This window comes from Leguminivora glycinivorella, chromosome 11, assembly GCF_023078275.1.
Source record: "Leguminivora glycinivorella isolate SPB_JAAS2020 chromosome 11, LegGlyc_1.1, whole genome shotgun sequence".
NCBI lineage: Eukaryota > Metazoa > Arthropoda > Insecta > Lepidoptera > Tortricidae > Leguminivora > Leguminivora glycinivorella.
The window spans coordinates 18951511-18979036 of NC_062981.1; the positions used below are offsets into that span (position 1 = coordinate 18951511).

Genomic DNA, 27526 nt, shown 5'->3' on the forward strand with positions numbered 1-27526 from the left:
GAAATTATTTCATTGTACTTATACCAATTGTAATTTGGAGATCCGTCTGGCGTAATTTGGATAGGTAGGTAGGTACATGCCTAGTTGCCTACACTATGTTCTATTATAGTATCCAATGTCCATGCCTATAACGCATAGGACTATGGTTCTTTCAGTTCATTTCATATAATAACTGTAGCGGAACACGTTATTTATTCACAAATTTAAATTAACTCAACTGTGTGTCGTACCAACACAAACAGATGTCTGCCAAGGCCACTACGTCAGTATTATCTCTCACAGATACTCAAACGCGGTATCAGCGCTACTATTGTTTACCTACTCATACATACGATAGTCTCAATTTTAATACAGATTTAGCAAATTAGATAATTTTTCGTTAATATGTATTTGCAGTAGACATTTACATAAGTATAAATACGCGTACACGTACAACCAATAAATTAGCGGCATCGACAACAGTTAACTTATTTTTTATTTATATTTATGAGTGTTTCGATAACATGGCTCTGCGAAAAGTGTTGGTTGTGAATAAGACATTCCCTGTCGCTGGTTTGGAGTTATTAAAAAAACAGTAAGTTATTTTTCTTACTACATATGTTAGGTTATGTTGTTATGCTAAGTTTATGTTTGACGTTTGTGACGTTTGCGTTACTTGTGGTTAAGGTCGATTTCTTACTAAATCTTCATGGCATTAGCACCTTGTTGATTTTAACTTCTAAAATGTAGCTACTGCTTTGTTCTTAAGCATTTGTTTGTTTTGACAATAAAACTATTATATGTATAGGCCGTTAATGTTACGTAATGAGAATTACGTTGTAATTGTTGTAAATGTTGTAATAACTGAATTGACACTGTCATTACTATTATTTTAATTTCAAAACGAAAACATTGACGTACACATGTAAATAATAATTGATTAGATGTGATTAGATAGCACGTACAGGTACCTAATTAGGTTAATTTATGTTGGTTACGTGATTGAATAAATAATTATTTTAAAGTTGACCTATATTTAACATAGGTACAAAATTGAACAAGAACGTTTTATAGTGATATCTTTTTTCTTTCTAAAATATTTCCAATTTATCATGAAACAGCAACCATTTAATGGTTGATATGGTGCAACAGTCATAACACTTGAGGACGTAGGTAGTATAGGTAATCTAATATGCATTGCATATGCAATATTATAATTTAGGCAAAATATACTACTTACAACGCCATCTATCGCACAGTTGGGTTCAATCTCAATATGTTATATATTGTTTATTACTTTTATTAGTAATAAAATGATCTATCACATAGATAAATGAAGACATGGAAACGTATGTCTTACATTTTACATCCTTCCTACATCCGATATCGGATCGGATAATGTGTAAACGGCCTAAATTGACAGAACACAACCCTCTAATTTTAGTCCAGAGGCTTTACATATGTTTACCAAGACATTTAAATTAATAGGTAGTAAAATGTTTCTTGCCCATTTCAGAGTTGAGGTGACAGTTGTGCCTCACATAGATCATGAGCCCGAAATTATAACTGCAATCGAAAATGAGTTGAAGACCCAAAAATATGCTGGAATAATTTGGAATACGAAGCACAGACTTACTGGGCCTCGTTTGGATTTGGCTGGTTCGTATGTAACTTGTAAAACACATTCCACACGTGTTACGTACAAATATCAAATATCTTTATTGCAGTAATATTACACATTACATATAAATGTAGCAGGTAATACAGACCCTGTAAGGGCATAGCAACTTGTGTATTGTGTGTATGTGCATAGTAACATTGTAATTATGTACTAATTATAATTACAATTATTTCTTATAAGCTAATGATATGTCTATACCTACATAAAGATATAGCACTATAACTATACATATTTGTAACATTGAGTGATTTTAATTATTTTTCCAGGAGGCATCATCAAAAAATTCTTTCATTGTATAATAGCTTTTATCTAACAAATATCTATTCAAAGCGGTTTCAAAAAGTTTGGGTTTTGCTATGATGATTTTACTGTTTGTGGTATTTTATTATAAATTTTATACACGTTGTGTGGGGTCCTGCGTGGTATAGTGTGAGGTTGGATGTGGGCAATGCAAGGTCGTTATTATGTCGGAGGTTTAGAGGTTTAGTGTGAATACTTAGTGTAGAAATATCTATCGAAATAAATTAATTAGATTAACCATATATTTTTAGGACCGACACTAAAATGCGTCTCAACAATGTCGTCGGGCCTGGACCAGATCGATTTAGAAGAGATAAAGAAGCGCGGCCTGCGCCTGGGCAACACGGTTAAAGTTCTCGACAATGCTGTGGCTGATATCGCCGTTGGACTGGTCATAGCTGCTGCTAGGAGGTTTAAGGAGGGGGTAGAAGAACTGGAAAGGCAAGTATCCATAATCCATAATAATATTATAAATGGGAACGTGTGTGTCTGTTTGTTTGTCCGTCTTTCACGGCAAAACGGAGCGATGAATTGACGTGATTTTTTAAGTGGAGATAGTTGAAGGAATGGAGAGTGACATAGGCTACTTTTTGTCTCTTTCTAACGCGAGCAAAGCCGCGGGCAAAAGCTAGTGCACTTATAAACTGAAATAGATATCAAACCCAAAAAAGGCGTCCACCGGCGGCTGAGCTGTGTGCGTAGCCGAATGCACAAACGCTCGCGATAATATCTCTTTCGTAGCTATCTCATATGTCTATCGCTCTTGCGATACCAGGCCTGGCTTATGTCTTTATCTATAGACCGTCCTTCTTTGTAAGAGAGTGCGCCCATGGGCGACTTTTCGAAGCGACATTTTTGTCGCGACCATAGGCTAGTATGAAAGTGCGCTCTCGAAGCGATGCAACTTTTCATACAAATACGTAAGTCACCGAGCAACTTTGTCGCCCGTGGACGCGCACCCTAACTTGTTTTAGGCACTACTTATAAATTAAACATTACATTACAATAAATACTATAAACAGTGAGATACTGCATGATCTAGGGAACATTCTTGCAGGGAGATCGCCTGATAGTAAGAGATTACCGCTCCTAGACTAAAGGGATTGGGCAACCTCACAACTGTGACCTATCTATGCCTGCATTTAAAATGGGAATAGACTCTTTTCTTGAAGGCTGATAGTTTACCGCACTTTAAGTTTACTTGGAAATGTTGGTGAGTTATTAGATTCAAGACACCCACTTCACCATATGCCTATGAAACCCTCAGACCAGCGGGCCGATTTTTGAGTCTCACGCGTTCGAATTCAGAAAATTGTCACTGAAAATAATAAGCAAGTCACCGTTTTCAACCGGTATTTTAGTGACAAAATCCCGTGTGCGAGTTTAAACTTCTTAAGAAATTTCTAAGAAAATTCAACTAATTCAATTTTGAGACCTCTGTGTTATTAGATTCAATTCAACACACATTTCACGACTATGGGCATTTTCAGAATTTGGGTCCCCCCAATTAGCAAAAGTTGTTAACAAAAATTAACTCGGTGTCAGTTTTGTGGCGACAATTAAGAACAAAATCTGTCTAAAAATTTACTTTTTTCACATTCGATATGTAGATTATTGCTTAAAGTTTATGTAATTAACACTAAAACAATATTTTTATTGAAATTCCATGCTTAATTATCGTCACAAAACTGACAGTGAATTAATTTTTGTTAACAACTTACGCTAATTCGGGGGTCTCAAATTCTGAAAATTTCAATGTCAATATTTTCCAACAGTGGTGCGTGGAAAGAAGGAGCGCAGTGGATGCTGGGACAAGACATCGGAGACAGCACGGTAGGCATTGTGGGCCTCGGGGGCATCGGGCAAGCCATCGTCAGGAGACTGAGGGGGTTCGATGTGAAGCGGTTCCTTTATAGTGGGAGGACTGACAAACCTGAAGGTATGTAGTGACCTCTTGTGGTGACGGGTTAAAGATTTCACCACCACCTTTCCTCCCGTGGGATGTTCCGTTTCATCCCACAGTGCTAGTCGTAGATATGGACTATGGGATATATATGCGTTCTATTGTAGTATGGGCGATAGGCTGGTAAACTGTCACTGTATCAATATTCATCCCCTTAATTGCCATGAGTAGCGCTTTCATTTCATGTGCTCTGCCTACCCCATTTGGGAAAGCAGGCGTGATTTGATGTACGTTCGTATGTCTATCCTCTGCTCACAGAAAACTTTGAAGTCCTCCACAGCTTCTTTTAGATTTCAGTTGTAAGTAGTTCAATTTTAAAATCTATTTCACCTAAATTTTTTTTCACCAGCCAAATCTTTGGGAGCAGAACGGATACCTATAGAACAATTGCTTAAGGAAAGCGACTACGTAATCCTGTGCTGCCCTCTCACGAGTGAAACTAAACATTTGATCAACGATGAAAGACTTGGAATCATGAAGAAGAACGCTGTTCTCGTTAATATAGCACGAGGAGGTACGTTATTCTATATAAAGTAAACTGAAACTTTTCGATAACACTAGGTTTGTGTTTCTGACTATAACTCTATGCCAAATAGTAAGTGGTTGAACCTCCTGTATCTACACTTTTTTTGCATAATTACTATTTATCGAGAGAGAGATGTAATTAGATGTTTTCTTAGACAATACCGTCCAACATTGCTACTATAGCCTAATGGTTTATTAAAAAATAAAATAACCCTGATCTTTTCCATACAAAGTCAGTGTGACAAACAAGCATACGTCCCGCCTCACGATTCATTTTTTCTAATAGTACCTTATACTAGTAAGTACTGTGTTTTGTGTGTTTTTACAGGTGTGATAGACCAGGAAACGCTGTACAGAGCTTTGAAAGAAAAACGTATTTTCGCGGCAGGACTAGACGTCACAAGTCCAGAACCTTTGCCGAAGGACGACCCTCTGATATCATTGCCCAACTGTTGTAAGTTCCCAATAGATAATGATATTTGTATAACCATTCCAAAACCTCAAAAAACAAAACCTGTTCCAAATACCAGAAAATTAAAAAAAAACATTTTTTTTCTTTTGGAGACCCTTTGCGCCAAAATTCATCGATTTGCTTCTTTTTTTCTACAGGCTGGAATGCCTGGACAAACTAGGTAGGTACGAGTATAACAGTTTTCTTTTTGCACATGTACATTTTTTTTTACAGTTATTGTACCTCATTTGGGCAGCGCTACAAACGAAACCAGGAACAAAATGTCTAGAATTTCAGCCAACAATATTTTGTTAGCTTTGGACGAAAAGCCTATGATGAACCCTGTTATTTAAAATGTAAAATAATAGAATAAACTCAAAACTGTTGTTAGCAACAATTATGTTTTTAGTACTTTATGCTAATGAATACAGTTAAAACTTTACGAGTATGGTTTTTCATTATAAGTATTATAACTTATCCGGTAGATGGCAGTTATTTCAGTATTATTTTATGACATTTTATGTATTACAGCGACATCTATCGCTTAGTTTGAGTACTTTGCGTATCTGTGGAATATTAAGGATATGTGGAAATTGGCGCAGTCGGTTGGACCTACACTAGCAAAAATTATCATGCAAAGATATTGCATCAATTTAAATATAAATATTAAATGAGGATAGGGTGTCATTTTACATTGAAAAAACTTTTAGTATTTTAGATATGTTTTGTATAATAAAAGTAAATAAAAAGGAATAATTAAAATTAGGTAACAAAATCTTTTTACAATTTTTGGTTGAGTTGAGAATGCTTTTTGATTTTATACAAGTCGAATAACAACAAACATCAATAAACAACAAACTCATAATAACTGAAAAGTTGCTTCATTTATACTCTGTTTAGTTAAAATAAACAGATTTTGTCAATGAATATTACACTAATTAAGTTAAGATCTCATAGATATTTATTTAGTTTTTTCAGTTTCAAGAGATTGAACATTTGTAGCATACATTGAATCGACTAAACTGCTCGCGGTAGGTTGATTTTCTAAAGTTATTTTAGTTTTCCTGCTTTTCTCGTCTTTTTTAACATACGATTTAACATAAAAGTCACTGAAAAGATATATCATTACGCCTAGATTGAAGAATATGGTAAACAGAAGGACAAAAGAAGTGTTGCATTTGGAGACGAAGGCACTGGTAAACGCGTGGATGGTGATAAGACCAAATTGTATCTGAAACAAGAGCATTAGACGTGTTTATTGTATGGATTTCGTAAACTTCAATTTGCATTTCTTCAAGGACGATATATGCCGGGAGCCCGAGACTGACAAATTCATTCAAAAAAAATTACTCTTAATTGGCCAATCAGAAACCAGATGGCGCTGCTTCATAGCCTGAAATAACAAATTATAAACCAGTGTAATATAATGTTTGTGATCAACTAAGATCACTTTTCCTCCAAATAATTAACATGATCAATAAAAAATAAATAATCAATTGATCCTTACCAGCTGAAACGACGTTATATACTTCTTCCACCACAAATATTTCGCCAGACTAGGATACGCCGACAGCCCATAATATCCATACATGATAACATGCACGAAAGAGTTGAGAGTTCCCAAGAATATCAGCACATCCGTAGGATTGTACTTCAGGGCGAACCATGTCGCGATGACCATGAGAGAATGGTGGTATACGTGGAGGAAGGACACTTGGTTCATCTTCTTCCGGAGTACAAAGAAAACGGTGTCAAGTAGCTCGGTGATCTTTGCGACGAAGTATATCCATACGCCACGCATCATCTGAAATTCGATCATAAATTAGTCTTGTCTCTTAATTAAGTAATCTTGCTTAAGCCTTTTTTCCTTTTGTGTAAACCTCAGTTCGAAACTTTATATAACCAAAGACATATGTAACTCCGTACTTGATTCTCTTTGATATCGATATTACTTATAGCCTTTTTCAGAAAGCTTTTCAGAGACAGAGAAAAGCCATATATAGGGGAAGCTAAGGTGAGTTGAAGCAAAGTAAATTTTACGATCGTTTTATGAGGCAAAGATGCATATAATATTATAGGATCAGCGCGCGGTAGAACGCGGCTACACAGCGGTTTATCCAGCCCTAGGTATAACGGAAATGCCTCACAATTGATCGTTGAAAAAGATATTGAAGAACTCATCGACTCACATAAGGTTGGGTATCTTTTGCTTCAATCGCACAGTGTGAGCTCACTATTCCCTGTGTGTTCATGTGCCATACACCCTGAAAACAAAGTTAAATATTGAACATACTCGTATAAGAATCCTAAGAAACACTCCTTCCTTTTCGATTTTATATAAGTCCGTTTTCACGTTTTCCGATCCGAGGATGTAGTGTAGCACAGATATCCTTTTTTTAACCCCCGACGCAAAAACGACGGGGTGTTATAAGTTTGACGTGTCTGTCTGTCTGTTTGTCTGTCTGTCTGTCTGTCTGTGTGTGTCTGTCTGTCTGTGGCATCGTAGCTCCCGAACGGATGAACCGATTTAGATTTAGTATTTTTGTCTGAAAGCTGAGTTAGTCGGGAGTGTTCTTAGCCATGTTTCATGAAAATCGGTTTAATACTATGTCGCGGTCGGGTGTTTTTTCAAAATTTTAATTTTGTGGTTAGGTTATTTGTTAAAGGCGCTGTCTTTGACATTTGCCTTTAACATCCTTCCTACATCCGATATCGGAACAGATAATGTGAAAACGCTCTGCTCTACAAGTGGCGGCACGTAACTTTAGCGCTGAGTGAAATGTCGAGGGGATAGCTGCGCATGGGGACGTATACCCTTCGCCCCCTGTAATCCCCTGAGAGACCTGTTTTTGACTTCTTAATCATTTATTTATTTATTTAAAACATCAACACAAAAGTTTACAGTGTTACACCAAAGCACTTATGTGGTAAACATTAATTTATAATATTATTATAACTATTAACTACATCGTGCATCGTAGTTACAAAAAATAAAGAAACAATTATAACATTTATAACAATAAAACTTAACTTATACATGTATTGTATACCTAACAGAGAGATCAAAGATTATATCACATCAATGCACCTTAGGACTTTCCTGTAAAATGCACCAGTATCTACTGTCGGCAAATACGTCAATCAGCGCAATAATGGTCAGTGCTAAAGTTACGTGCCGCGACTCGTAACTTATCTGACTGTACATACCATGTAAACGATGTAGCAGGACAGTAAAACTTGGAACAAGTTGTATAAGCCTAAAATATTGGTGAGTTTGTACGCCGGTCTCTTCTCCATGTAGGCGGGTCCACATTTTAACACGAAAAACATGTAGGTGATCCATATTGAAAGCAGTAGCCAAGGTGTGGACATAAAAGTCCATTCATCTACGTAATCGACTGAAAAAAAAAATTGTTGACAAAAAAATAGAACAATGTCGCATGAATCCTTGTCGAAGATCCTGCAGAAATCGGGCTGGGACTATGGGAATTAATCGACGATTATTTGTGTTATTGTAATATTAACCTCCTCATTTATTAACGTTCACTAAAGTTATAAAGCCGATAAAGTTTGTTTCACAACAGGGTCGAGTGAAGAAAGCGAGGGGAGGCCTTTGCCCAGCAGTGGGACACAAAAGAGGCTAATTAAAAAAAAAATAAGTTTGTCCCTTTCTGACGTATTAGTGTGACAGAAAGGGACAAACGAACTGTATCGGCTTGATAACTTTAGTGAACGTTTATGAATAAGGGCGTAAAGTACTAAGTATATAATTATTAATTATGTATTGATGATTATTCCTTTAAAAGTCATAAAATGCGTATAACACCCATAAATTCCCTTACCGGGAATCGAACCAAGCATCTAGAGCTCCGTAGGCAAGCCCACTAGGTACTAACTGTAATGAATGAGTAACAAGCACCCACTATAATTCAGAAATGTCTCAAAAGGTGGCGTCGTAAAGTTTACATAACTTAAAAAGTACACACGTAACAATTTAGGAAACATTTTCATATTTGTGTAAGTCTAAATGTATTTTCTTTAAAATTAATGTTTTCTTTATTTAACGTTTATATTTTACTTATATTTCCGACATTTGTTCAATTTTTTTGGAAACTTTTAGATCATACTGACGTTACTGACACACGGGCGTATAATCTTGAACTTAGAACACTTTGAAACGGGCCACGGAATATACCTATTCTTCAAATATAGCAGAGCACCCCTAAATAAGGATTTTTCGAAAGACTACCCCAACGGGTTGATAACGCGATTGTGTAGTTACATAATTTCATTAAATTTTTCACTGATACCGTAAAATACCTGTGTTTGTAACTCTTACACATAAATACACTCACCGGCGCCCTTAAACCAAGACATGGTAGCACAATTTTCAGTGCCTTTTACCACAAAAATAATTTTAAAGTATCCCGGTATTAACTGGACACAACCACCACCCGGCTACGTTTGTTGCGTAAATGCCGAATTAAATAATATCCCAAATAAAATGCAACCTTGGAAAAATAGGCCAAGTTGCAGCAAGCAAGCTACATACAAGCAAGATACATATACATAGATATTGCAGATAGGGCAAGGTGTCAGAATAGAACCTACATTACAAAATTCATATGACGTAATACCTAATTAATTACGTCATATTAATTGTAATGTAAAGAGAGAAGAAGAAGAAGGGATGCACTTTATTATTTATGAATTTTATGGTTGAAAAGAAACCTATTAATAGTTGTTGTTGATCTTTTACTTATTTAAATGTTTTCACGTTATATTTTTCCTTCCAGTACAGTACCTACACAGCAAAGAACTTTTTCATAGTATTTATACGTAATTACCTACCTATATATACTGTATAGGTACTATACATATTTAATCACATAGAAGAGTCATGAAATGGATTAATGGTCCCAATAGCTAGGTACCCCGTGCGTTCCAAGACTCTTCTTTCCGAACAGATTACCAAAGACGCAGTGTCGTACGGCATTTTTCTTCAAACTTGGCCTGACACACTGCTCCGTCTAAAATAGATGCCTATATATAATTAAATCATCTACGCAAACGCCGATTTGAACTGAAATTCCTTAGCGTCGCGTATTAATTAAATTAGGTAAGTGTTTCATGAACTTTGGCATCCTAATTTGCAAAGTAAATAAGCGGTTTTTGTGTGTACAGAGAAAAACCGGTCAAGTGCGAACGGGATTAAAATAAGAAGGTTACCGGTTATTATAGGAATAGGTTTCCCGTGCCACACAACTTCACCGCCCCCTTTATCCCATAGGTGTCGTAGAAGTCGACAGAGGGATATGAGTTCCATTGTGTCACCACAATGGAGCCGCCCATGGACCCACCCACCCCACAATGGAACTATATCCACAATGACAGGGCGATGGGCTGGCAACCTGTCTCTGCAATCATGCAATGTCACAATTTCGTTTTCTTTCAACGCCTTTATTGCCAAGAGTGGCACTGAATGGGAATACCGATACCTACCGACAGTGTAACCAACTGTTTATTGTACCTATTTATTCATTTTTCAAATAGGTATATAGTATAATTATTGCTTAAAATAGTTAGCTAGGTACATTAGTTGTTTGAAGAAAACCCTCAAGCCGAAAAACTACAGAATTTAAAATGCCTGCCACTGGTCTCCAGTGACCCCGCGACCTTTCCGGATTCCTTTACAATGTTTGAATATTTTGCGTCACAAACAAAAATCTTTAAGGACTTAGTATGTATTCAGTTTTTAATCTTGATTTAGTGGTTTAAACATTGAACAATAGCGGGCTAAGGATTGTCCCCTGAGGTAAACGTACCTAATTAAGTAATTGTACCTACTCTAAATCTATGAAAGAAAATACTGCCTGTTTTTAATTACTGCTTAAGAGCTAATGGTAAAAGAGCAATCTATCAGCAATTTGCGAATTTGAAGTTTCACAGGAGATCCTCGCTATTATTTCTGAGTGATATTTCACAAGCTTATTTTTTGATCAATAGAATTTAGTTGACAACTTTTTCGACTGAGAACGTTGATTTTCCAGATCCATACGCTCCATTGTGTTTGTTGACCCGAGTATAATTTGTATACAACATGTACATCTATAAAATTCGTGGCACTTAGAAAATAAACAGATAATGCAGCAAAATAAACACGCATCATATCTGGTCTTCATTTTAGGGACGTTCATTATCAGCCGGTCATGACCAGTCTAACTTGATACGGCTGTGCATTATTTATCCATCCGTCATTTCTGACAGCCAAGTAAAAACAATAACATAACCTCAAATCACAAAGTAAGTTAACTTTGAATAGTTTTCATTTCCAAGATTAGGTCATCAATTAACTGATAAGTTTGTACAGCTAACGAGTTTAACGTTACGTAAGTTTACTTAGTTTAATAACTACGTCGGCTGCACGGAGCTTGCGGTCACGCGTTTTAAGAGTGGGATTCTAGAGATTTAATCTAAAACTTAACAAAAGTTTGTTATCAATTGATAAGCTGATAAGAATGATTATTTGCGTTACGTTACTCGTTCTGTGCGCGTTTGTTTCACAGACGGGAAGTGCAGAGATTGCAGCCATGACGAAGGATTTGAAAGTATTAGTTTCTTCAAATGATTATAATGAGGCGGGGTTGAAAGCTCTACGGGAACAGTGAGTATTAACTTTTATTAATAAAGAGAAACTGTTGTTATTAAAACGGTTAAATAAAGTATGGGTAGTGTCTTTATTTTTAAAAGTAGTCATGTGTAATTATAAAAACTTACGTAATTTAAATTACGAAATATACCTACCCTTTATACATGTATTGTTGTTTATATAATTTTTAGTTAATTTAATTCTTACAAAATGTAATTTAATGGATGACTGTTATTGGCCTTCTTATATGTAAGCAGTAGTATATCTTATTTATATTTATGGATGTTGTTATCCTGAATACCAATAAATTAAATTAATTGGACTTTTTACTGAAATCGTTTCAATTATTTTTAACTAGGGCATTTTCAGAATTTGGGACCCCCAAATTAGTGTAAGTTGTTAACAAAAATTAACTCACTGTCAGTTTTGTGACCATAATTAAGCATGAAATTTCAATAAAATAGGTTTTTGTGTTAATTACATAAACTTTGAGCGACAATCTACATTCATAATGTAAAAAAGTAAATTTTTAGACATATTTTATGCTTAATTGTCGTCACAAAACTGACAGCGAGTAAATTTTTGTTAACAACTTACACTAATTGGGGGGGGGGGGGCAAATTCTGAAATTGCCCCTATAATAACTTAGTCTGTGGTTGACTGTAGCCCATTTTAATTACTACCACAACACTATTGTAAAACCAAAATATAATTTTACAGTTTCACGGTTCTCCAGTCTAAGTACCTCCACTTTGGCGAGGAAGGCATCACATTAAACAAGGAGGAACTGCTCCGACTGGCTCCCGGCATCTCCGCCTTGGTGTGGGTGTCTCACCACTCTATCACTAAAGAGCTGCTTGACGCTGCTGGTAAGTTATGTAGTGAAAAATATTATGTTTTTACTATTCCCTATGCCCCTAATATTTTTTATAAAAATTTTGAAAAATTCTGAAGGAGTTAATTTAAATTTTATAGGAAGATATGGTTTAATGAAGAGGTAAATACAGACTTATACAATTACTATATCACTAAAACTATTCTCTAAATATCAGCTCAAAATGTCACTATATTTACCTGTGAAGTCAAATATTTTAGTCAACTCTAGTTTCCCCTTCCCTTTGGTAGTTCAGACATCAAGTCACTCATAAAAATTAGTGCCAGGGCCAATTATTGGAATTGGGCTATCTAATTATTCATATTTATAATTTTATTGTAGTAATATTAACATCTAAGCATTTCATTTATTTACTTTCAGTGGTCAATGATTGATTTCAGATAATGTTGTGTAACATTTATATTATATATACGAGTATTGGGTTATCAGTAATACCCATTTGACCTAGACCCAAATTAAACTATGTTTTGATTTTTCTTGTGTTCAAAGTATAAATGAACTATGAAGGCATTAGTTTAAAATATACCATGATACCTACACATAATTAATCACCCTTACACTCAACTGTCCTGAACACTTGAGATTTAAAATTACTTTTCCAACTTCAAGACTTTATTATCACATACTAGTATCAAAAATAAGTTTTGATCAACTATCACACTATCCAACTATGTCTATCACTCTACAGAGTATAGTAAATATACTGACTATACCTAAGCACAAAAATGTGCCAACTGTAGGTGTAAGGCATGAGTGCACATTCGTATTGGGCGTGCAGAGGGCGGGGCGTGCGACGTGCATGTCAAACAATTGAAGATCACAGTGTCCTGAGTCGATGCACGCGGACGAACCCTCTCCGCTGCACTCAGGCCTTACACGAGCGCCATCTGCAAGTACCTTTTACCAGCCTTACGCTGTTTTCACATTATCCGATCCGATATCGGATGTCGGAAGGATTTACATAGAAAAAATCCAAGATGGCGCCTGTAATGTATGGGATATCGGTCCGACATCCGATATCGGATCGGATAATGTGAAAACGCACTTACCCTTCCAGGTCCTTCCCTCAAACTGGTGGCAACCGTATCAGCTGGTTACAACCACTGCAATGTAGACGAGCTCAAGACGCGTGGTATCAAGTTGTCAAACACACCAGATGTCCTCCGCCCGGCGGTCGCTGAAATCGCTATTGCGTTGATGTTGGCCACTGGAAGACGGTTTACGGAGAATTTGGAACAAGTCCACAGGTAACTGCAGCTATATTTGTTCCAGGCGTTGGATCAAGATGTCATTTATTTTTTAATACCATCCCAGTCGGTGGCAAACAGGTATACGGTCCGCCTGATGGAAAGCAGTCAGTGTAACCAATGTTATGGCACTTTGCAAACCATCTTATGGGATTACGAAATCTTATACAGAGATATAAGTACAGAGCCATCTTCCGTTATTTATGAAAATTTAAGTAGAGTTCTAAAATAGATAGAATATTAAATTCTTCATAATCTTGTCTCTGGTAAGCATAGGTTTTTTTTTCAAGTTTTAGATAAACTAACATTGCTATGTAAGTTTTTAACATACATATTATTTATTTGTACCTACTACCTACACTAATCAATAAAACAGCTTAATTCTGCCGCAACTATTTAATGATTCAGACTAAAATACAGGTACAAAAAATATGCTTATTTACTAAATAATATTATAGTATCTCATAATAAAAAAATTGATAAGGACTGTATCGTTAAGTATAAGGACAAAACAAACCTCGTCTAAATGTTGACATGTGCATAATTTTGTATTATTATGTTCCGAGAGTATGATCTGAAGGTATTGGTAAGCACTATTTGATATAAGAAGGTCTGATATTTTTTTTATTTTAGGGACTTTATGGTACTTTCATTAAGGTCTAGCAAATAAATTTCGGACAACCCCTATCTGGCTTAGGGGGCGTCCATTAATCGCGTCATACTGCATAGGGGGGGGGGGAGGGGGTCATGAAAAAATCACCAAATATCACCATGGGGGGTGGGGGGGTTAGGAACATATCACGTGTATTTTTTTGTTACACTAACGAAAAGAAAAAACATAATTATTTCTGAACTATTTTTATATCAACTTTTACAGTCAGAACTTGCGTTGTGCAGTGCAAAGAGAACAGAATAGAATATAATATAATTTATTCGTGAACACAGTCAAGATTAATTACACATTACAACCCAAACAGAACGGAATGAAGTGCCACGAAATGGCCTCATCTCAGCGTGTTGCTGGTGACTTCCAGCGCTGATCTTGATGAGACCATCAAGTGAGAAAAAAAGAGCTGTGTGCAGTCGGTTATTTTTAATTCTCAACGATTTTTTTAGTTTGCCCTCATCACGTGTACACGGACAGTCGGTTATAGACGGTCAACCTAATCATGGCACTGAAAAAAGGCGGCAAATTTGACAAATGTAGAGCTCACCGGCCAACTGTATTCAAAAAACGCGTGCTTTCCAAAACCTTCACGTTGGCGGAATCATAGACGAGCCATTAAAAACCGGCCAAGTGTGAGTTGGACTCGTGTTGCAAGGGTTACATCACAAGAAGAGCTTAAGCGCCTTCTGGCGCTAAGTCATTTTTGAAAATAAAATAATAATATTTTGAACAATTTATAGAAAACCGGCCAAGAGCGTGTCGGGCCACGCTCAGTGTAGGGTTCCGTAGTTTTCCGTATTTTTCTCAAAAAAAATTCCACTTTTTATTTTACCACTTTGTTGGCGTGATTGATATACGTATTGGTACCAAATTTCAGCTTTCTAGTGCTAACGGTCACTGAGATTATCCGCGGACGTGGACGGACAGACAGACAGACAGACATGGCGAGACTATAAGGGTTCCTAGTTGACTACGGAACCCTAAAAAGACGAAACAAAAAACCGGCCAAGAGCGTGTCGAGCCACGCTCAGTGTAGGGTTCCGTAGTTTTCCGTATTTTTCTCAAAAACTACTGAACCAATCAAGTTCAAAATAATTTTCCGAGAAAGTATTTATAATGTTCTACTTTTGTGATTTTTTTCATATTTTTTAAACATATGGTTCAAAAGTTAGAGGGGGGGGACGCACTTTTTTTTCATTTAGGAGCGATTATTTCCGAAAATATTAATATTATCAAAAAACAATTTTAGCAAACCCTTATTCATTTTTTAATACCTATCCAACAATATATCACACGTTGGGGTTGGAATGAAAAAAAATATCAGCCCCCACTTTACATGGGGGTACCCTAATAAAACATTTTTTTCCATTTTTTATTTTTGCACTTTGTTGGCGTGATTGATATACATATTGTTACCAAATTTCAGCTTTCTAGTGCTAACGGTTACTGAGATTATCCGCGGACGGACGGACGGACGGACGGACAGACAGACATGGCGAAACTATAAGGGTTCCTAGTTGACTACGGAACCCTAAAAAAATGACTAAGCCCCGACATAGTGGACCGATTTTCATTAAACATGGCTGACACTCCCGACTAATTCAGCTTTTCAAACAAAAACAAAACGAAATCTTCATCCGTTCGTATTCGAAAGCTACGATGCCACAGACAGACACACACACACATACAGACAGACACGTCAAACTTAGAACATCCCCTCGTTATATTGCGTCGAGGATTAAAAATACCATTCTACAAAAAGGCTATCTTCAAACAGCGCGTTTTGCTAACTAGCTCGAGGAAACTTATTAAAAACATCCAGATACTTTTTATCAAGCAATATTTTCCTTACAAATTCTAGGAACCCGGTGCAGTGCTCTTCCTAGTTACGAAGTGTTCTTAGTAATGCTCCGAAGTCAGAGCATCACTTTAGACTTTAGAAAGTACTGGTATTTCATTACTGTGATGTGATGTGTGTCTTTGTGAGGGCTCTGTCGACTCGGCTGGTGGACACCACAGGGGACCCCAGGGCTGGTGCGTACAGTGAGCAGTAAAATTGCATGGAGAAATTATGAATGAATTCATTGATAAATTCGCCATGCACTTTTATAGTTTACTGTACTTCTCGCAGCGTATTGCCCTGGCGATACAGCGGGGTAATGCTGCTAGCGTAATCGGCACTATGCCGTAGGCGAAACAGCTGGGTTGTTCTTGTTATGATTGGGTTATTTATTTATTTACTTTTTATTCAAATAAGTTACACAGCATAATCAGTAAAACCAAGGCACTGTGAAACTATAAAATAAAAGCAATACGTATAGCACATAAATAGTAAAAAACAGATTAAATAATACCAAAAAATAGATACAAATTAAACATTAAATTTGGGAGACGACGACGTAACAGCGTAACGTGGCTCCGTTGCGTTATTGCGTTGGCAGGTTATCCTAGTTAATTATTAGTGATGTAGTTTAGATCTTTATAATGTAAGTTAGTTTAAGATTTTTGCATTTATGTATTTGTAATTTAATCTTTGTACCTAGTATACTTTTTAATTTACTGTGATATAAAATAGTACATCACGATACAAGTGCGAAAAAGAGGAGATTCGAAACGAGTGGCGATAAATTAAATAAACCGGCCAAGTGCGAGTCGGGCTCGCGCACAAAGGGTTCCGTAGCAGCAAATATAATAAACCAATAACTTAACCAAAATTACAGTTAAATCAACCTATCTCAAAAACTATAAGAGATACTTTGATCAAACCAAAAATCGTTGAAAGAGTTAATTAGCATGCATCACCTCTATTTTTTTTAGAATTTTATACCCCGTAGTTATAAAAATAGAGGGGGGGGGACATACTTTTTACGACTTTGAGAGCTGATATCTCAAAAACCGTTCACTTTAAGAAAAATGTTTTTTAGAAAACTTTATATCATTTTAAAAGACCTTTCCATTGATACCCCACACGGGTATGTACATCGAAAAAAAAATTTTCATCCCTCAGTTACATGTATGGGGGGCCCCACCCCCAATTCTTTTTTTTACTATTTAGTGTCATAATTTTGTAGCGGTTCATACAACACATATTCCCATCAAATTTCATCACTGTAGTACTTATAGTTTCCGAGTAAATCGGCTGTGACAGACGGACAGACGGACAGACGGACAGACGGACAGACGGACATGACGAAACTATAAGGGTTCCGTTTTTGCCATTTTGGCTACGGAACCCTAAAAATGAATATACATGCAATATTCAAACGCACTCAACACTTTCAAAAAATTTGGTAACTCCTTGCAGCCCCAGTGAGTGAAATTCGTAATTTGAGTTTTTTCCTTTAAGTCTAATTTAGGCTTGACTATATATTTCTAATAGGTTTTCTTGTAATCTATACATTAAGGCTTACCCCGGCAATGTTTTGAAAATTTTATGCTAATTAGTTTCGGAGATAAGGGAATGGTCATTTTTGCCTGTTTTCTTAAATTACTTGACTGAAAATTATTAAAAACATATATTTTTGAAATACGTATAAGGGCCATTTTTTTCAAAGTTGTCCACCCCACTTTTTTTGTAACATGGGTATTTTTTACGCGATTCATATTCAGAATCGCGAGGTCTTTTGATCGTGATAGGAGAAAAAATGTCCCAAGATTTCCATATTTTTTTTTGACCTTCCATTCCGTTACCGCCATACAAAATGTGTGAAAAACTGGTAACGGAATAGGGAAACACTTTTTTACTCCTATTAGGATTGAAAGAGCTCGCGATTCTGAGTGGAAAGCACATAAAAAATTCCAAATAAAAAAAAAGTGGGGTGGACAACTTTGAAAAAAAAAATGGCCCAATTAACGCTCTTTCATTTGATATGTAACACGCTAAAAAACTATTTCAAAAAACTTTGATTTCTAATTTTCACTTTTACCCCCCAAAAGTGTATATAGTTGTTTTTTTTATTTTATTTAAATTACATGCCCGTCTTTGGGTCACAAGTTTACATATGTGTGCCAAACAAGTTAATCGGTTCAGTAGTTTTGGTTCAGTGGTTTCCTTTTTGAGGTACGGAACCTTAAAAATGAGGGGGCGAAGGTTTAATTCTCATAGAAAATTTGAATTTCGCGCCAAGATTTGGTTGATTCGTGGGTTGGAAAAAAGTCTATTTAAGTTGCCAAAAAATTACACGTCATATTGGCCAGGGGGGGGGGTCCTGAAAATATCACCAAAGATCACCATGGGGGAGGGGGGGGTCTAAAATAAGCCAAAAACGTATGACGCGATTAATGGACGCCCCCTTAATTTGAGAATATTTCAATGACTCTTTGTACGATTTCAACAAACAAAGGTTAATATGCTGCCAAAATATATTCTTTAAGAGTCCTCTTCATGGTTTTCCAATTGGGTACTTGTAGAATAAATGCGGTGAATTTATATAAATTAATAAAACGCAATTTTGAGCAACGTTCCGGATTGCCGTAAATTTTTGATGCGAGCAGGATAAGAGAAACAGATAAAAAAATTAGCCATAGGCCAAAGTCTAATTGACATTCATGGTGTTTGAACAGTGCCTAAACCAGATCAATATAAATAGTGTATGATAGTCAAATTCGACATCAAAGTCGGAGTTAGAGTAAGCACCATGCCACATTCTCTAAATGGCCGCCATACACAGATCCTGAACTTTATTTTTTTTTAATAACAGTGGCTAGACTATGTCCAGATATTCTGCTTTGTGGATCATGTGTCGTTGAGGTTCGCACCGTACAATTTTTTTTCGCAATCGTATAGTCTTTTACGCACTTTGTGAATTTTCTAGTAGCATTTGTCCGGAATCGTAATTGGTACTCGGGAGGATTAAGTCAATACTGTCTAAACCATATGCTTTACGTCGAGCTTCTAGGACAAAATGTGAACCTTATAATGTGCCTTATTAAGCCCATGTCTTGTTATAAGAAAAAAATCTAATAGCAAATAAATACGGCTACTCAAAGTTGTCTTCATACTTAACGATACAGTCTTTATACTGTGCAACTTATACATATATGTAATGTAAAAAAATATTGAGGTCAATACTAGGTGGGTAAATGTGCCATATGAGGTAAGTCTATCTGGCCTTTTTTAGGGTTCCGTAGTCAACTAGGAACCCTTATAGTTTCGCCATGTCTGTCTGTCCGTCCGTCCGTCCGTCCGTCCGTCCGTCCGTCCGTCCTTCCGTCCGTCCGCGGATAATCTCAGTAACCGTAAGCACTAGAGAGCTGAAATTTGGTACCAATATGTACCTATATCAATCACGCCAACAAAGTGTAAAAATAAAAAATGGGAAAAAATGTTTCATTAGGGTACACCCCCTACATGCAAAGTGGGGGCTGATATTTTTTTTTCATTCCAACCCCAACGTGTGATATATTGTTGGATAGGTATTTAAAAATGAATACGGGTTTACTAAGATCATTTTTTGATAATATTAATAGTTTCGGAAATAATCGCTCTTAAAGGAAAAAAAAGTGCGTCCCCCCCCCTCTAACTTTTGAACCATATGTTTAAAAAATATGAAAAAAATCATCAAAGTAGAACTTTGTAAAGACTTTCTAGGAAAATTGTTTTGAACTTGATAGGTTCAGTAGTTTTTGACAAAAATACGAAAAACTACGGAACCCTACACTGAGCGTGGCCCGACACGCTCTTGGCCGGTTTTTACTCTTTATATCTGCTATTTTTGAGAATTAATACAACACTAATCATTGTTTAAATTGGCCAAATCTGAAGGCTAGACACACTTACCCATGTTGATCTTATGCTGCTATTTTTACCTTCTAAAACTTAACTTATATTAATAGTAACACTTTCTTAAGGCAGCATTTAATCTTAAATCATTATAACTATTATGACTACATACTAATTAATTAAATGAATTTAATTTATTTGTACTGTTGTGCAATAAAAAAATATAGATCTCTTTACTGCTAAATTACATAAAAAAAAATTTGAACTTGACTGAACTGCTGCAAGTCCAATAAGCAACTAATAAAAAAATAAGTATATGTGAATATCTCCTCCTTTTTGAAAGATTGGCCAGATGTTGCTCCAAACAGGGATGAGTGGAAAAAGAGGGGGGAGGCCTTTGCCCAGCAGTGGGACACATTAGGCTCTAAATAAAATAATGTGAATATCATGACTTAAATTCAAGATTTCTCCTTCTCCTCATCAGAACTGTCACCCGCTCCCAATACTTCCTTCTTTTCCTCACCCATTGCCTCCCAATAAGAAGGCGGTGCTGACCCACTAGCTTCTGAAGCATCAAGTCTATCAATCACTTGTACGGGTATCTCTAGCACTAAGTTATGGTGAGGCATCGGAATAACAGCAGTGATAGCTACCGCATAATCCCTGGCTATCATTTTTGAGTGGTCTATAGACGCAAGCCCGTCTGGAATAGTAATTTCATCTGAGAAAGTTTTGGTTTCACCGCTCTGCATTGCACCATATTTAATGTCAGTGTCTTTGACATCTTCAACAATCCTTGGGTCTTTCTTTCCTTTAACTGTAAAGGAGTCAACTTCCACTAGTTTTATCTCTACTCCCTTTAAAGTGAGATTTGTATTGTTTTCAACTTCATAGTCAACTTTCACACTATCACCAGGTTTCACGACAGAGTTAGCCATGGTCGCTTTAATGTTCACAATACTCTTTTTGCTTGAAAATAAAGAACCTAATTGAAATAAACTTGTCTGTTCTCCGTAAACAGGTTGTTCTGTCGGCAATCTTGGAGTCACTCCTGAAACAACAGTGATTTTCTTCTTGTAACGCTTGTTGAAGCTCAGTAGCTCTGGCTTTTCAAACTTAATACAGACATAGTATTTTATATTACACCAAACAGTATATTCTGGGCTGTTTTTCAAGTATTTTAAAGAACCTGGAATGTTTTCCGGCAGTTGATAGTTAAATTCAGTTTCATAACTTCCTGCGGACAATGGCTCTCCTTTTTCATTTTCATAAATAATGTTTTCTACATCAACATAGTCTTCAGTATTCCTGTATGAATGGAGTCGGTCGTGTGATATCTCGAAGTTATCGTCCAGTGCCAGCCATCCATGCCCTTTCAGAGACACTATTATTTTACTAAAAACGGTTTCTTTATCTAAACAATACTTTATTTTGCCGGAAACTGCGCTTCCTGGCGTGTACACTCCATCCACTGGCTTGCACAGGTTGATTTCACAGTACACTCCCATGATACAAAGGTTTCGATCACAATTTCACAACGATCACGTCCTATTTTCAAATTAGTTTAATCATAAATGTTAATGCAATAGTTTATCTGAGTATTATCTCAAGATAGTATTACTAGAACACGTACACCTATTGCTTCTTATGTTAAAACAGGTGAAGTAATGGAATGTGTCATCTTTTGTTTGGAATTTTGGACGTTGTTTTCCTTGACTTAGGGAAAACCAAACAAAATAATGCGTCGGTCAATTAACAATACAATGCACATGATGCATGCACTAACTTTTGTCAAGTTAAATTAAACCTTATGAGCTAGGAAATAGAGTCTCTAATGCTATTTATTGAATGTACTTAGCTCTGACAAGTTTGACGTGAGTTTGACCGTGAATTTGACAGTTAACAGAGATCGCGTTCAGGATAACTATTTTATGTAGGGATGCGTTCGGTTACTCGATTAATGTCAAAATGTGTGAATACTTTGTTTTTGGCCAAGTACTCTATCACATTTTGGAAATTACTTTAAGCTACTTGCGTGCTTAATTCCCAGTGCATTTCATTTGACATGTCACTTTCTATTCGTATTTTATCTGGCATATTCCATAACTCTAGATTTCATTCTTTTAAAATTTTCCTTGCTAAAGTATTACATCTCCTTTAGATCTTTTTCTTTTATAACAATCATTGAGGCCCTCGGCCATCACTTCCCAATAGTTCGGTGGATCATCCCTGAGCGAGTTTATTTCTTCATTCATAAAAGTACAACGAACACAGGCAGAAACGCAATAGTTTTCCTCTTCGCTGCTTGACAGAGTTTTTATTACTTGAAAAGGGATTTCTAATGGCATATTTACATGCAAGCCCGGTAATCTAACAACAGTCATTACAGCATAATCGCGGGATAAAAATTTACAATGATCAATAGAAGCACAATGTTGAGGAACTGCGATTTCGGCAGTAAATTTCGCTGTTTCACCCCCTGGTATACTCTCATATTTGTACTCAGCACCCTCTACGTCGGTATAATTTTTGAAAACGCTGCCTCCCATTGAAGTATATTGGTCGACTTCAGATAATTTCACTTTAATGCCTTTGATTTGTTTATTCGTATGATTAGCGATCTCATATTCCACTTTCACACACTCACTGGGTCTGAGAACCGAGTTAGTCATAACGGCCTTTAAGTTGACAATGTCTTTTTTGCCCAGGCACAAAGGGTTGATTTGAAGTAAGCTTTTCTGGTCGCCGTACACCAAAGGCTTCATTGTAAGACGTGGAGTCTGAACGGAGATCACGTGTATCTCCTTTTCGTACTGCTTGTCCGGTCTGAGAAAATTTAGCATCTCAAATTTAATAGATACAACATATTTGGCATAGCACTTCGCAAGGTACTTCACTGTTTCCTTATAGTAGTCTATTGAACCTGGAATATTTTGCGGCAGCTGAAAACTGAACCGAGTATTGAATTGTCCTACTGGGTGAGGGTCCCTCTCGAAAGTGTATACAACTTCGTCTAAGTGCACGTATATTTCGTCGTTAGTGTATGTGTACATGCGTCGTCTTCTTTTCTTCGTTAAGTCTTCTAGGTAAAGATGTCCACGACCCTTTAACGATACAGTTATCGATCTAAAGTTGTATTCTTCATCGATGGCGTATCTAATTCCTCCGGACACGATGCTTCCAGGTTGGTACGTGTGTTTCCCGTCATCATCCGCTGGTTTACATAAACTTATTTGACAAAAAATACCCATAACAAATGTGTAGTTTGGATATCTCCGCACTTCTTTATAAAGCGTAGGTACTTAATGTCCGTTCAATTTGATGTTTCTTTAAACATTGAAGCGGGCGGATATTTCGCGTCTCCGCGTCATCATTATCATGAATACCTATTCATACGAGTAGATATGGCTAATCTATGTACCTACTTATCTTTAAGATATAATACCTACTCGCTTGAAAAGATCGTAGGCGTGTTTTTTCACCAATAATTCCTCTTTGCAGTGGACAATGGGAGATAGGGTTCCAGAAAGTGTTGGGGCAGGAGATCCGCGGCAGCACGGTCGGGGTTTTCGGGCTCGGCGGCATAGGGCAGGCCATCGTGAAGAGGCTGGCTGGGTTCGAGGTTGAGAAGTTCCTTTACACTGGACACAGGGAGAAGCCGCAAGGTAATTGCGATGTTTTGATTGGCGAGTTTGATAAGGGGCCCTGTCGATCAGTTCTCCAGACGATACCGGCCTGTGTATTAGAACATTAGGTCTTATTAAAGACTAATTCTTATGTAAAAGCGCCGATCTACAGTGTTAATGTTTGCCGGTCACTTTGGACACCAATCAGCAAAATTAAAACCGTTTTTGTCCAATTTATCGCCCGAAGTTAATTCAGATCTTTTTGGACTTAGCGCTAACTGATTGAGACCCTGATTCTCGTGAAGAAAAACTATACGTTTCTAGAAATTATAACTGCACCAAGGCTTTCAAAGGCTCTTACTGTTTTTAGGGTTCCGTAGTCAACTAGGAACCCTTATAGTTTCGCCATGTCTGTCTGTCCGTCCGTCCGTCCGTCCGTCCGTCCGCGGATAATCTCTGTAACCGTTAGCACTAGAAAGCTGAAATTTGGTACCAATATGTATATCAATCACGCCAACAAAGTGCAAAAATAAAAAATGGAAAAAAATGTTTTATTAGGGTACCCCCCCTACATGTAAAGTGGGGGCTGATATTTTTTTCATTCCAACCCCAACGTGTGACGTTGTTGGATAGGTATTTAAAAATGAATAAGGGTTTACTAAGATCGTTTTTTGATAATATTAATATTTTCGGAAATAATCGCTCCTAAAGGAAAAAAAGTGCGTCCCCCCCCTCTAACTTTTGAACCATATGTTTAAAAAATATGAAAAAAATCACAAAATTAGAACTTTATAAAGACTTTCTAGGAAAATTGTTTTGAACTTGATAGGTTTAATAGTTTTTGAGAAAATTACGGAAAACTACGGAACCCTACACTGAGCGTGGCCCGACACGCTCTTGGCCGGTTTTTAGGGTTTTTAACGCACTCCCCTGCTCTTTGAGTTGGAGCCCAGACCTCGTGCATTACAAACTAGGTCTGCATGCATTAGTAGATGCAAATCTTAGTAAAATTCTCAAAATATTTCAGGCAAGGAACTCGGCGCCCACTTCGTATCCAAGGACGAACTGCTGGCTCAGAGCGACTTCGTGATCCTCGCTGTGCCTCTGAATAATGAGACCAAGCTGATGGTGAACAAGGAACTGCTGGGGAAGATGAAGAAGAACGCAATACTTATTAATGTTGGCAGGGGAGGTACGTTTAAATTATAGCTTAAGAAATAGTACCACATACATACTCGTATAAGTACATACTCCACGCATTTCGTCAGTAAGTAGGTAGAGGCTAAAATTTAAAACATGTAGGACATGTTGGTGCTAGGGATTGATTTATAAAAACATTGTAATTCGCACATTTTCTACTGAAAAGTGGGTGCGTGTGATAAAGCATCAATGGATACTTCGGCTGTCATTCTGAAGACATTGGCCAACAAAACTTGTTAAATAAACTAAAAATATCATTTTATTGACCTATTCGCTACATAGATGCTATTTTTTTTTAACTATAAATGGGTTTACTCTTGGCCACAGACTAGCCACAGGCAAAGACGTGGCCCACGATGGAGTGAACTCGCCCAGAAGATGCCTGTTCACGCTTGATTTGAATTTGAATGTGAAGTCTCTCTAACCCCAGCTCCCAGGTTGTAGCAAACCGTCCGTTACCGGATTTAGCTTTCGCAATTTTGTTTATATGGGAATTTCCATAGACCTCTGCGTGACATTGATAAGTATGTTCCCTGTGTTGATGCAACTGGCCCTAAGAAGATTCTCTATATCCTACTTTATCTGTCTAACAGATCTGGTAGACCAAGATGCGCTATACGACGCCTTGAAGAACAAACAGATCTACGCAGCCGGTCTGGATGTGACCACCCCTGAACCCCTGCCGAAGGATCACAAGCTGCTGACCCTCCCTAACCTCTGTAAGTATAATTATAACAGAGCATACTGCCAACAAATTAAATAAATAGCCGGCTACGAAATGACAATATTTGACGTTAGACGCCGATTGAAACGCAATGTGGCTCTGTCGCGCCGATACAAAAGAGCGATAGAAATAGCTACGCGATTACCACTCAATTGCTCCAAAATTGTCAATGGACTCTAAAAATAAAGGTAACAGCTGGCAACTAGCTCTAGTAACCAAAAGCAACTGAGTCGCTATTATTGTAAGCGTTTGTGCATGGCCTTCGAATAAAAGCTAGATTAATATACGTGCGCATAAAGACTTTCAGATGAGAATAGATTTTTTTATCGATCGATCCAGAGGCCATAAGTTCAATCCTCACCTAAGAATAGTATTTTATGTAAATGCAACTGGCATTTAAGTGAGGTCAAAAAAGACGAGTGGCGTGAGTAACAAATTAACAATTTGAGGCGAAGCCGAAAGACGTCTTTTTTACGACAATGCACTTACTTTTTAATAGTTTTCTAGAATAACTTTCGTGAAATTCGCAATGTTTCCTGCATTTGGACGCGTCGGCCTCTCCTCTGTTCCTGTACTGACCCTGTCGCTCGCACCCGCCCCGCGCACCCCCGCTATACCTATCCATTAAAGGCATCCTAACAATGCTTTAAAGGCTATAACGTATGCGTGGGTGCGCGGGGCGCCGGCCGGGGGCTGGCATCTGACATGTAGGGTTTTAAACATCTATGCACGACACTAGAAATAAAGAATAACACTACGGGACTAGAAAAAGTAATTTATCTACTTTAAAATTGATTAAATGGGCATTTCTCAGAGCGTTTCAACTTTTTTGATTTCGGTGGCAGCATTATTACCCAAACCCCGTAAGCGTATAGCATGAATTTTCTTTGTTTCTGGTAGAAATCCGCGACTTCTATTTGAATTGACAAAATTTTATGTGACTTACAGGATTCACCACAGAACTTAATTTAGATAGAAGAAACAAATTCATATATTTGTATAGGGGCCGAGCGTGTCAAGTTTTGTACTGAAGTTGATTCTTGCCTGTAATTTTAAATATGTCTCAGGCTCTTGATTGTTCATAATTTTTGTGTTGTTGCAATTGAATAAACGAGGCATTTTTTATGTTTTGGTTGACTTCAACTTACAAAAATTGACGCCCGAAAGCTGCAAGCTGCGAGTAAAGACGGACAACTCAGTGGTTCATTTGAGTTTCACTGAGTTCATTTGACACGCTAAGTAGATACGTTTGCTTGATCTATGGTATATATGACATCCGTGGGATTCACGTAAAAATGTTGCCACCGGAATCAAATAAATTTAAACGCTCTGAGAAATGCCCAAATCTGTATTATGGTTCCAGTCGTCCTTCCCCACATCGGCAGCGCCACAGTTCGCACCCGCGACGACATGGGAGTCCTCGCGGCTCGCAACGTCATCAACGCTCTCAACGGGAAGCCCCTTCTCACGCCTGTGCTGCCCTGATCCTAGCACTAGTTATAGTCTGACGAGAAGAGTGGAAAATAATAGGGGCGGTGGCGCGTCTATCTAAACCGCTTTGCATGTGGCAACTATTTTGACGCTTATTTTTTTTTTTTTTTTAATACTACGTCGGTGGCAAACAAGCATACGGCCCGCCTGATGTAAAGCGGTCACCGTAACCTATGGACGCCTGCAACTCAAACAGTGTCACATGCGCGCTGCCACACCATTAGAAACCTGTACATTCCCTTTTGCTGTGTTAAGTACACAGCAAAAAGGAGTGCACAAGTTCTAAGGAGGGTTCGGGTTGCCGCCGACTCAAAGCCAGCCGCTTCTGTGTGCAAAGTAGTATTGCTGTGATAATAGTTATTTGTTATACAAGGGGGCAAAGTTGTATTTTAACTGATGGAAGGAA

General features: G+C 37.3%; 5 protein-coding genes across 10 annotated transcripts; 2 read left to right on the plus strand and 3 right to left on the minus strand.

Moving 5' to 3' along the window:
• The first annotated feature begins 298 nt into the window (after positions 1-298).
• LOC125230887 (glyoxylate reductase/hydroxypyruvate reductase-like) lies at positions 299-5344 on the plus strand. 2 transcript variants are annotated; one of them, XM_048136143.1, is made up of 7 exons: positions 299-574; positions 1496-1638; positions 2212-2401; positions 3736-3899; positions 4273-4437; positions 4777-4902; positions 5134-5344. In XM_048136143.1, the coding sequence occupies exons 1-7, from the start codon at positions 504-506 to the stop codon at positions 5250-5252; spliced, it is 978 nt and encodes a 325-aa protein (XP_047992100.1). In that variant the 5' UTR covers positions 299-503; the 3' UTR covers positions 5253-5344. The 2 variants fall into 2 exon arrangements, with proteins under 2 accessions (XP_047992100.1, XP_047992101.1); XM_048136144.1 differs by lacking the exon at positions 299-574 and adding an exon at positions 1064-1161.
• A 242-nt stretch (positions 5345-5586) lies between these two features.
• Positions 5587-13114, minus strand: LOC125230888 (elongation of very long chain fatty acids protein-like). Of its 4 annotated transcripts, XM_048136146.1 has the most exons (6): positions 9255-9506; positions 8107-8297; positions 7089-7163; positions 6407-6703; positions 5815-6130; positions 5588-5783 (listed from the first exon to the last, which is right to left on the minus strand). In XM_048136146.1, exons 1-5 carry the CDS (start codon positions 9274-9276, stop codon positions 5861-5863), a joined length of 855 nt encoding a protein of 284 aa, XP_047992103.1. In that variant the 5' UTR covers positions 9277-9506; the 3' UTR covers positions 5588-5783; positions 5815-5860. The 4 variants fall into 4 exon arrangements, with proteins under 4 accessions (XP_047992104.1, XP_047992103.1, XP_047992105.1 ...); XM_048136147.1 differs by lacking the exon at positions 9255-9506 and adding an exon at positions 12982-13114 and having other exon boundaries at positions 5587-6130; XM_048136148.1 differs by lacking the exon at positions 9255-9506 and adding an exon at positions 8982-9241 and having other exon boundaries at positions 5588-6130.
• LOC125230885 (glyoxylate reductase/hydroxypyruvate reductase-like) lies at positions 10773-27508 on the plus strand. 2 transcript variants are annotated; one of them, XM_048136141.1, is made up of 8 exons: positions 10773-11288; positions 11466-11563; positions 12269-12417; positions 13501-13690; positions 23581-23744; positions 24733-24897; positions 25499-25624; positions 26993-27508. In XM_048136141.1, the coding sequence occupies exons 2-8, from the start codon at positions 11490-11492 to the stop codon at positions 27112-27114; spliced, it is 990 nt and encodes a 329-aa protein (XP_047992098.1). In that variant the 5' UTR covers positions 10773-11288; positions 11466-11489; the 3' UTR covers positions 27115-27508. The 2 variants fall into 2 exon arrangements, with proteins under 2 accessions (XP_047992098.1, XP_047992097.1); XM_048136140.1 differs by lacking the exon at positions 10773-11288 and having other exon boundaries at positions 11312-11563.
• On the minus strand, positions 20082-21778 carry LOC125230886 (arrestin domain-containing protein 5-like). The gene is made up of 2 exons (XM_048136142.1): positions 20518-21778; positions 20082-20397 (listed from the first exon to the last, which is right to left on the minus strand). The coding sequence occupies exon 1, from the start codon at positions 21585-21587 to the stop codon at positions 20538-20540; it is 1050 nt and encodes a 349-aa protein (XP_047992099.1). The 5' UTR covers positions 21588-21778; the 3' UTR covers positions 20082-20397; positions 20518-20537.
• On the minus strand, positions 21965-23489 carry LOC125230884. Its single transcript, XM_048136138.1, has one exon. It carries the CDS (start codon positions 23328-23330, stop codon positions 22218-22220), a length of 1113 nt encoding a protein of 370 aa, XP_047992095.1. The 5' UTR covers positions 23331-23489; the 3' UTR covers positions 21965-22217.
• Positions 27509-27526: the final 18 nt, after the last annotated feature.